Consider the following 11,163-nt stretch of genomic DNA (forward strand, 5'->3'; position numbering starts at 1 on the left):
TTAAGTTGCATCCTGTGTAAAGTGGGGATCCATGGAAAGATTTTCAACTGGGAATTCAGGTGAGCAAGATCCTTGATGACTTCAGGACAGTATTATGGAAATCAGGCATTGAATGGTACCACTGGGATTTTTGAGGGAAAAAAAAAGACATGCTTGCCTTTACCCAAAATGATCCAGACTCTTAAACATTTTTAGTTTTCATTCCTGCTGGTTCTAATTTTTTTCCCCATCTCATTACTTGCTATCAAGTTCTCAACTGTTGCTTGCTTATCTCATTATAGTTGTCTCCTTGGCAGAAGCTCAGACCTCTTTTTGATTTTGTAGCTGGAAAACCAAATAGAAAGATTTCTGTTGCAACTCCACATGAATTTCAAATTGTTAATGCAATGATTATTAGTAGCTTGTAAGTGTTGCTACTGACCATACTCATTGAGTGCTCTGACATATCTTTTTAGTAACTTAAAGATTCCCCTCATAATTTGCAGGCTGATTTTTCTGGTTAATTTAATACCAAGTTTCAAATAAGTAGATATACAAGAAAATGTTTGGGGCTATGACAAGCACTAAACGAATGCAGGTGGCATAATATATTTTTTTAATTAGGCAAACTTGTAGATGGGAAATTCCAAGAAGAAAGAGCTGCAGATCTACAATTTAGGGTTCAGTTGCTTTAAGCAGAACTCTTGGGTGTTGGTTGTTTCATTTTCGAGTCCTTTTGTTGATTCCAGACCTCAGGCCCACACCAGGGGCTTGACAATAACATAGCCTTTGGTTTCATATTTCAAAGCCTGCCAGTTCAGGATGGTGGGACTGATGAAGGGGTGACCATGGTACACAAGTAGGATTTCCTCTGGCGGCAGGATGGAGTCCCACATGTACAAATCCCCAATCTCTCCCATAAAGGACTGGCTCTTATCAAACCCTCCTCCATAGGAGTCCTGCTCTTGCCCCAGGACAATCTTGGGGTAAGCTCCCACAGAATAGCCCTGCTTCAGGCCCCTTTTCACTAGTGGCTTCCCGTTGACCCAGAATTCAGCGATGCCTGTGGACGACTCCCAGCTGGTACAAATGTGCACTGGGCTGGGGAACGCCTCAGAAGCTCTGACAGTAACTTTGGCTTTCCCAATGTACAGACTGTACTCTCCAATCCTGTTTTTAAAAAGCAGTAGCTCATTATCCTTGCCGTAGATGCTATAGGAGAAGAGGCTGTGGGCCCGGGAGAGGTCACTATAGGCTCGGAGACACAGGGTCAAGTTCTTCAGGGGTTTCTCCAGCTTTGTGATCAGGGTCACGTGGTCAATGGAAGATTCTCTAGGGAACACAAATACCTTCCCTCTGAGGTCTGTGGATAGACAGGGAGAGACAGAGTGACCTTTACTACAAATGCAGGGAAAAAAGAACATTCAATCTTTTCTCATCTCATGTTCCTGGATCACACGCTGACCACCCTACCTGTCTGAGCAAAGGCTTCTGGGAGGATGACGAGGACAGAGACCCAAAGCATCAGCTTGTTCATGTTCTTGGCCTGGGGCTGTTACAGCAGCAGCAATGACCAGGATGAGGGTACAGAGAACACAGTGGTTGTTTTGGATCTCAGGCTCTTCAGGGTTTATATGCACCTCCAGGTGAGGATGGGGGATAGAGAGCACCAGTAATATGTGAGTGATTTTCCAGGCCTGCCCTCTGATGCCAACAGTCAGACCTATTGGTGGGGAAGGAAGAGCTGGAAAATCAGTTGGGAGTTACTTATTAGATAGGGGGGATGACCAGAGCTCCACCCCACTGTGACCCAGATTCTGGGGTTGGGAGAGAGTGATGTGGAGAGTAGTGTTATGGAAGAGATGAGAGGCCATGCTGGGCCCGTCGGGAGGGCCTGACTCCACTCTTCAGGGGTCCCTCAGTCTGATGGCCCTGTGTCTTCTGCTTGTGGGTATTCTGGGGTTCTGATTTCTACTGAAGACCCTGGAATCTCTTCATCCTTGATTAATTCAATATTTACTGCTGAGGGGAGTGAGAGGATTAGAGTACATGTATTTTCTGCCTCCCTGAAGATGAGTGCTTTCAGTCACTGTCACCCAGCTCTGCTGCTTCTTTGGATTATCATGGTGCTTCTTTCTTCTTTTTCTTAAATTAAGTTTTATTGGGGTATATTTCATTCACAATATTGTGTTAATTTCTGCTGTACAGCCAAGTGAATCAGTTACAGATATACATATTTTCCCTCTTTTTTAGATTTTATTCCCAGATAGGCTATTACAATATATTGAGTAGAGTTCCCTGCACTATATGGTAGGTTCTTATTAGTTATCTGTTTTATATATAGCAGTATGTATACTTCAATCCCAATCTCCCAACTCATCTCCCCAACTCCTTCCCTCTTGGGAATTATAAGTTTGTTTTCTACACCTGTGACTTATTTCTGCTCTGTAAATAAGTTCATCTGTACCATTCTTTTTAGATTCCACATATAAGTGATAGCACATGATATTCATTTTTCTCTGACTTACTTCACTCAGTATGACCATCTCTATGTCCATCCATGTCACTGTGAGTGGTATTATTTCCTCCTTTTTTATGGCTGACCCATATTCCATTGTGTACATGTACTCTGTCTTCCTTATCCATTCCTCTATCAGTGGACATCTAGGTTGCTTCTCTGTCCTGGCTATTGTATATCATGCTGCAATGAACATTGAGGTGCAGGTGTCTTTTCAAATTGTGGTTGTCTCCAGATATATGCCCAGAAGTGGGATTGCTGGATCATATGGCAGTTCTACTTTTAGTTTTAAAAAATTTATTTACTTATTAAGTTACTTTTTGGACTGTGCTGGGTCTGTGTTGCTGCACATGGCTTTCTCTAGTTGCAGCGAATGGGGACTACCCTCTGTCTCAGCGTGCGGTTTCTCATTGCCGTGGATTCTCTTGTTGCAGAGCACAGGCTCTTGGTGCTCAGGCTTCAGTAGTTGTAGCACATGGGCGCAGTAGTTGTGGCTTGCAGGCTCTAGAGTGCAGGCTTGCAAGTAGAGGCACACAGCTAAGGCCTATGGGATCCTCCTGGACCAGGGATCGAGCAGTGTCCTTTGCATTGCAAGGTGGATTCTTAACCACTGGACCACCAAGGAAACTCTATTTTTAGTTTTTTAAGGAACCTCCACACTGTTCTAGTGGCTACACTCCCACCAACTGTGTAGGAGGGTTCCCTCCTCTCCACCCCTGATCAGCATTTGTTGTTTATAGTCTTTTTAATGATAGCCATTCTGACTGGTATGAGGTGATGTCTCCTTGTAGTTTTGATTTCCATTTCTCTAATGATTAGTGGTGTTGAGCACCTTTCCATGTGCCTCTTGGCCATTAGTATGTTTTCTTTGGAGAAATGTCTACATAGATCTTCTGACCAGTTTTTGATTGGGTTTTTTGTTATTTTAACATTGTGCTGCATTAGCTGTTTTTATATTTTGGAGACTAATCCCTTGTAGATTGCTTTGTTTGCAAATATTTCCCCCCGTTTTGTGGGATGTCTTTTCATTTTGTTTATGGTTTCCTTTGCTGTGTGAAAGCGTTTAAGTTTAGTGACAGCCGGGCATGGATCCGAAAGTCCAGTACTGTCCAATTTTAGGGCTAGTTAATTCAGCAGGGAAGTGTTTCATACTCCGAGCATATTCCAACTTCCATGGCCACTGTCATGCTTATCATGGTGTTTCTTTAGGCCAGAGTTTTCCATTCCTCATTGCAACTGATTTTTCTTGTAACCTGTTTACTATTTGTGGAGATGTCAGCATCTCACTTGATTTTCCTCTCTTCTTCTTTGGGTCCCTGGCCATTGAGTGTTCATTTATGTGGTAACCCAATTAATATATTACACTTGCACTTAGTATTAATACCCAGGCACTACACTAGGTCCTGGAGGTTGGGTGGTGACCTACCCTGGCACAACTCCAGCGACTGCTATCTTCATCCCCTCTGCTATTACTTAAACTGTTACGTTATTGGCCACCACTCAACCCTGTTCTGCCTCTAAGATATCAAACTAAAGCTCTCCTTTCTAGCTACATTATCTTCCTTTTTTCCTGTCCCTAAATTCTATGGAATCTTTGTGTTCATCCTCTTGTGCAGTCTCTTGTTCATTTCCTCTTCTCTCCACTTATGGCAGACCTTCTGGTCAGCCTTTTTAATGACATAACAATTGCCACCAAAAACACTCTTTCTCTACCATTGTTCAAATTATCCTTCTACCACTCAACTATGGGCAGTTCCCACTCTCTAATTTTTTCTAAGCTAAATCCCAGGTGGTAAAACCTTATATGGTTTGTGGCACAGTAAGGGTTAACTGGAGTTGGGATTATACACCTTATTGTCTCATAATTAAATGCAGATCCTTCAGCTTGAAAGCCAGTGCCTTTCACAGTCTTGCTCCATCCTAGGCTTAATCTCTTAATCAAATGCTGTTTTCTGGTCAAATACCTCTAATTGATATTTTTCATACATACATGATTTTCCTGATTTCTTTCTATTTTTTTTTTTTTTTTTTGCTTTCATTTTGTCTTGAATTTTCTTTATCCATCTTTGTTTCTTAAAATCCTAACTACTCTTCAAAATCAACCTCTAAAGTTATTCATTTCATGAAGATATCCTTGATGTCTTAATTAAACATTATTTCACCTCTTTCCAACTCCCCATGAGGTTAGGACCAAAGACTTTGGAGTAAAATTTGCTAGTGTTTGACTATTGTGAAAGCTACTCAACCTCTCTGAACCTTCCTTTCCTTTTCTGCAAAACAAAGATAAACCTTTCCACCTCACAGTGTTATTGTGAGCATAAATGAGGTATTATAATATGTATAAAGTTCATGGAATGGTGTCTGGATGATTATTGTTGTAATTTTGAAGCTTTTATGGATGTCACTGTGTCTTTCTCATATTTATAGGTGTTAGTATATTTATCTCTTGTGCTTAGTCACTCAGTCATGTCTGGCTCTTTGCAAGACCATGGACTGTAGCCCATTAGACTCCTTTGTCCATGGAATTCTCCAGGCAAGAATATTGGAGTGGGTTGCCATGCCCTTCTCCAGGGGATCTTCCCAACTCAGGGATTGAACCCAGGTCTCCCGCATTTCAGGCAGGATTCTTTACCATCTGAGCCAACAGGGAAGCCCATATTTATCTCTTATCCTCTCTTAATTGAAGCTGAGTATTAGGTTTTATTTATTTCTAGTTCACCCATTTTGCTTAACCATTATTTCTGAACATGGAAGGAACCCAGTATATATTAATATTTGTGGAATCATATGATTCAAGCAGGAAGAGGAATTTTTACATAAACAGTTTAGCAGCAACCAAGACCACAAATCCACTTGAGTGACATAAGATCTTCTGGAAATAGGAAGTGGGATGCAACTCTTACTGGCAATCCAGGTACCAGGCTCTTCACCTTCCCATATGGTAATTAATCTATGCCATGAGATTTAGAGTATGTAGGGTTCACCAACTGCTTCTGGTTTTCATCAGAAATTATGAAATATTATTCTGTCAACCAAAGATGGTTTGGAGGTCAATGTGGAAGAGAGTCCTCTCTAATTGGAGATGTGGGTGTGGAGCTGGTCTAGGAATATGGCTACTGGGGTCGAGTGCCAGAGTTTGTAGCTGGATGTGAAAATAGTATGTTCAGTCCCTGTGAAGAGACCAGCAGGGCTAGAAAGTAGGTTTCAGAGTAGAATGGGAAAACAGAAGGAGAGGTGGGGCCTGATTCTTTTCTTTAATTTCCTTCTCTGCAATATGTTCCCTAGGCCTTGGAAGAAAACAGCCTGAGCTTCAGTGGTAGTCAAAGTGGAAACTCTGGATTCTTTCTATTGCAGGAAGGTCCTGATGTCAGAATATAGGACAATGAATCCTGAGTCTTTAGAACTGGGTCGAGTTCTCAAGGTGAACCAATCCCGGTGGTTGCTGAGAGGCTTCTGGGTGCCTTCCTGCCAGTGAAAGTTTAGGTGAGAGGTGTTGGTTCCTGTCTGGGTAGCTCTGGAAAGGCTGGGGATAGGGGAGTAAAGGTGGAAAGCACTGGAAAGAGGCAGGGTCACTGGTGTGCCTCAAGTAGTATTGTCCTGATGCCCTCAGTTGTCACGCAATAAAACGTGCCTTCGGAGAGGATGGGAGAATAGAGCGCTGGCAGTGCCACAGAAAGGGTACGGCATAAACTCAGATCTGGAAGAAGGCACGGATGTGGCATCTAACTGAAGGTCGTGTGTTGTGTGTTAATTGCTCAGTTGTGTTTGATTCTTTGCAACCCCATGAACTGTAGCCCACCAGGCTCCTCTGGGGTACCAAGGGATTAAAAAATAATTGAAAGATACCTTTCAAGGCCTGGGGTATTTATAGAAGACATAAAGTCACAGTAACCCTGGGAAAGACTGGAAAGGAAGAGACTGAAGGAGAAAAGAACATGAGGTTGGAGAAGAGTACAGATTTTGGTGTGAATAAAGAATTATTTGCATGTGTTCTGTTGGCTGTAAGGAAACTTAAGGGCATGAATTTGTAGTAAATGAAAAGAGGCAGTGGAGGCATTAAGAGTAACTGATTATCATCCTGAGAGGTGGTTGAATAAAATCAAAGGTAAACAATTTCACACTGGTGGCAGGGTCTTATGGTAAAAGTAAAAGGGCAAACCTGAGATTTAAAAAAAAAAATAAAGATAGAATATGGAACGGAATTATGTTTTACTCTAAATTTCTGATTGCATATAATTTGGAAAAACATGGCCATTTTAATGCAGATAGAACAATTGAGAGGACGTTCATTTGGAAGAGGTGCAGGGTAAATGATAAGTTTGGTTCCTAAAATGCTAAATTTGAAATGATAGTATGATCTACATATAGAACAGGCCAGTGGAGAATTTGACATATGTGAGTGCCACTTGGGATTAGAAATACAAGCTTCAGAGGAATCAACATATAAGTGATGATGAAACAAAAATAGATGATTTCTTTCAGTGGAAGGGAGAGGAGAGCAAAGGTCGAGGAACCAAGTACTGACGTGGGGAGCATTTGCTTTTATGGAGTTGCAAGCAGGAGAAGAGTCAGGGAGGGAGATAAAAAAACACTGTTTGACAGAGAGAAGGATGGTGTGTATAGTGTCATGGAAACCAAGTTAGTGCAAGTTTCTAGGAGGCAGTGTCCACTGGTATCAAATGCATCAGATCTCAGTAGAAAGGATGCTGGATTTAGCAATAAAAACATCATCGATGACCTTTGAAAGAGCAATTTCCTTAAAGTGAATGTGGCAGAAGCCAGGTTGCAGGGGATGATGGAGGGAGGAAAAGGGAGGTCTTCCTTTCCTTAGGAACCTGTGCAGTAATTCTAACAAGGAACAAAAGGAAAGAAGCAAGATTTCTACAGGGGACTTGGGATCCATTGTGTGTTTTCCATGCAGATTATAGATTGTCTGTTTTTGACAGAGAGGCTATTGTGTTTCTGCTTCTCACCCCATAACATTTCATCCAATGACAGAGAAAAATCAGTGTTCACCTGAGATTATGACTGACCTTTCCATTAAAGAAGCTATTTCAGACTCTAAATGCCAGGCTCCAGGCAGCTGTTGGCTGACTCCTGCCTCCCCTTCCCAATCCTGGCAGCATCACAAACCCACCTCTTCCTTTCCAGGTCCTGCTGATATTCAGGAGTCTTCCCTTGATCTCAGTCCTCTATTCCTAGTTTCAGGGTTTGTTGGCAAAAGAAATTGCCTGATAACTTTTTCGTCTTCTATCTACTTTTGGGTTCAGCCCTCTGTCTAGATCAGCTTCCCTCAATGAAATCTCACTTCTGAATTCAGAATTCAACTGTCATGCTCCTTCAGAACGTCACAGTATTCATTCCTCAGCCTTTGTTCTCTATATCCCTGAATTATCACTCATTTATTTGGAATCACTCATCTTCATTCTCACATTTATAAAAATGCACCTTGATTGATGAAGTGGATTTTTTGATCCATTAGAATTATTTTCATTTTATTCCTTGTAACCCATTGGCCATAAGCTTCTTGCTGTTTGTTCATCATCTCTCTGTGAGTACAGCATCTTGGGGAGGCGCTATGAAAAGAAGAAAAATAATAATGGCAGGAACTCAAGTGTAACTGAGTTTTAAGTTTGTTGAAGAGACGAGTCTCTATATAGGAATATATTTCTTAGTCTATAGTTTTACCGAGAATACGCACATTGAGAAAACAGGGGCAGATGTCTCAGTTGGGTGCTGGAAGAGGTCTTAGCTAGAGCTGTGTTGTTTCACTCTTGTCATCTTGTTCTGCCCTATGCCATGTTTCTGCCTAGGACCTAGAGTCCATGTCAGGAGAAGAGAATTTTCCCATGTTCAGCCATTTAATTCACATCCCTAAAACTGCAGAATACAGAGAAAGAACTTCACGGAAGCTGACAGAGCTCACCTGGCCGGGCATCTCCAGCTTTGTGAGTGTTGTTGTGCATTATCTTCACTTCATCAGGGAACAGCACTGTCCTGGCTCTAACCACATTGGCTATGTCCTTCCTTCTGTTTTTTGTCTTCTTCACCACCACCAGCTGTTGTGTGGTCATGTGAAAATCCCTGAGATGTAGAGTTTGTGAACAAGAGGGTGTATGCCCTGTTGGTGTGCATTTTATTTAGTATTGGCCCAGGTGTAGTAGTTATCTAGATATCATCCTTGCTCCATTTATACTTCTGTGATGCTAGCGTATATTAAACTTTCCTTTATTGCCACTCCTCTCGATGACATAAACAGTTTATTTCCCACACATACATTCAGATGTTCATGGGCTTGCATCAACGCCCTCATCATCTCCACTATGCTTTGGATTGCTTCAGCGCAGGGCTTTGTCCCCTGTGCCTCCCACCTCACCGTGCTCATTGGCTGATGTGGTTGTGCCTCTGTCACTTAACTCAAGCCCGAACTGGTCAGTTCAGTAGAAAACAGACCGTCTCAGAGATCTTCACCATTGTCATATGCTGTTGGACCTTGTTGTTTACAGTGTTGGGTACACAGAGGCCAAGGATACTATGTACAGAGCTGTGGACACAAGCATTTCTTTTTTTTTTTTTTTTTTTAAATTATTTTATTAGTTGGAGGCCAATCACTTTACAACATTTCAGTGGGTTTTGACATACATTGACATGAATCAGCCATATAGTTACACGTATTCCCCATCCCGATCCCCCCTCCCACCTCCCTCCCCACCCGACTCCTTAGGGTCCTCCCAGTGTACCAGGCCTGAGCACCTGACTCATGTATCCCACCTGGGCTGGTGGTCCATTTCACCATAGATAATATACATGCTGTTCTTTCAAAACATCCCACCCTCCCCTTCTCCCACAGAGTTCAAAAGTCTGTTCTGTACTTCTGTGTCTCTTTTTCTGTTTTGCATATAGGGTTATCGCCACCATCTATCTAAATTCCGTATATATGTGTTAGTATACTGTAATGTTCTTTATCTTTCTGGCTTACTTCACTCTGTATAATGGGCTCCAGTTTCATCCATCTCATTAGAACTGATTCAAATGAATTCTTTTTAACGGCTGAGTAATATTCCATGGTGTATATGTACCACAGCTTCCTTATCCATTCATCTGCTGATGGGCATCTGGGTTGCTTCCATGTCCTGGCTATTATAAACAGTGCTGCGATGAACATTGGGGTGCACGTGTCTCTTTCAGATTTGGATTCTTCAGTGTGTATGCCCAGAAGTGGTATTGCTGGGTCATATGGCAGTTCTATTTCCAGTTTTTTAAGAAATCTCCACACTGTTTTCCATAGTGGCTGTACTAGTTTGCATTCCCACCAACAGTGTAAGAGGGTTCCCTTTTCTCCACACCCTCTCCAGCATTTATTGCTTGTAGACTTTTGGATAGTAGCCATCCTGACTGGCGTGTAATGGTACCTCATTGTGGTTTTGATTTGCATTTCTCTGATGATGAGTGATGTTGAGCATCTTTTCATGTGTTTGTTAGCCATCTGTATGTCTTCTTTGGAGAAAAGTCTGTTTAGTTCTTTGGCCCATTTTTTGATTGGGTCGTTTATTTTTCTGGAATTGAGCTTCAGGAGTTGCTTGTATATTTTTGAGATTAATCCTTTGTCTGTTTCCTCATTTGTTATTATTTTCTCCCAATCTGAGGGCTGTCTTTTCACCTTACTTATAGTTTCCTTTGTTGTGCAAAAGCTTTTAAGCTTCATTAGGTCCCATTTGTTTATTTTTGCTTTTATTTCCAATATTCTGGGAGGTGGGTCATAGAAGATCTTGCTGTGATTTATGTCGGAGAGTGTTTTGCCTATGTTCTCCTCTAGGAGTTTTATAGTTTCTGGTCTTACATTTAGATCTTTAATCCATTTTGAGTTTATTTTTGTGTATGGTGTTAGGAAGTGTTCTAGTTTCATTCTTTTACAAGTGGTTGACCAGTTTTCCCAGCACCACTTGTTAAAGAGATTGTCTTTTTTCCATTGTATATCCTTGCCTCCTTTGTCAAAGATGAGGTGTCCATAGGTTCGTGGATTTATCTCTGGGCTTTCTATTCTGTTCCATTGATCTATATTTCTGTCTTTGTGCCAGTACCATACTGTCTTGATGACTGTGGCTTTGTAGTAGAGTCTGAAGTCAGGCAGGTTGATTCCTCCAGTTCCATTCTTCTTTCTCAAGATTACTTTGGCTATTCGAGGTTTTTTGTATTTCCATACAAATTGTGAAATTATTTGTTCTAGTTCTGTGAAAAATACCGTTGGTAGCTTGATAGGGATTGCATTGAATCTATAGATTGCTTTGGGTAGAATAGCCATTTTGACAATATTGATTCTTCCAATCCATGAACACGGTATGTTTCTCCAACTGTTTGTGTCCTCTTTGATTTCTTTCATCAGTGTTTTATAGTTTTCTATGTATAGGTCTTTTGTTTCCTTAGGTAGATATACTCCTAAGTATTTTATTCTTTTTGTTGCAATGGTGAATGGTATTGTTTCCTTAATTTCTCTTTCTGTTTTTTCATTGTTAGTGTATAGGAATGCAAGGGATTTCTGTGTGTTAATTTTATATCCTGCAACTTTACTATATTCATTAATTAGCTCTAGTAATTTTCTGGTAGAGTCTTTAGGGTTTTCTACGTAGAGGATCATGTCATCTGCAAACAGCGAGAGTTTCACTTCT

General features: G+C 41.3%; 1 protein-coding gene across 1 annotated transcript; it reads right to left on the reverse strand.

The window, feature by feature from the left end:
• Window positions 1–731: 731 nt before the first annotated feature.
• Window positions 732–1,516, reverse strand: APCS (amyloid P component, serum). Its single transcript, XM_065925560.1, has 2 exons — window positions 1,453–1,516; window positions 732–1,342 (listed from the first exon to the last, which is right to left on the reverse strand). The coding sequence occupies exons 1-2, from the start codon at window positions 1,514–1,516 to the stop codon at window positions 732–734; spliced, it is 675 nt and encodes a 224-aa protein (XP_065781632.1).
• Between the last annotated feature and the right edge of the window lie 9,647 nt (window positions 1,517–11,163).

Source organism: Muntiacus reevesi, chromosome 1 (assembly GCF_963930625.1).
Source record: "Muntiacus reevesi chromosome 1, mMunRee1.1, whole genome shotgun sequence".
In the NCBI taxonomy this organism is placed as follows: Eukaryota; Metazoa; Chordata; class Mammalia; order Artiodactyla; family Cervidae; genus Muntiacus; species Muntiacus reevesi.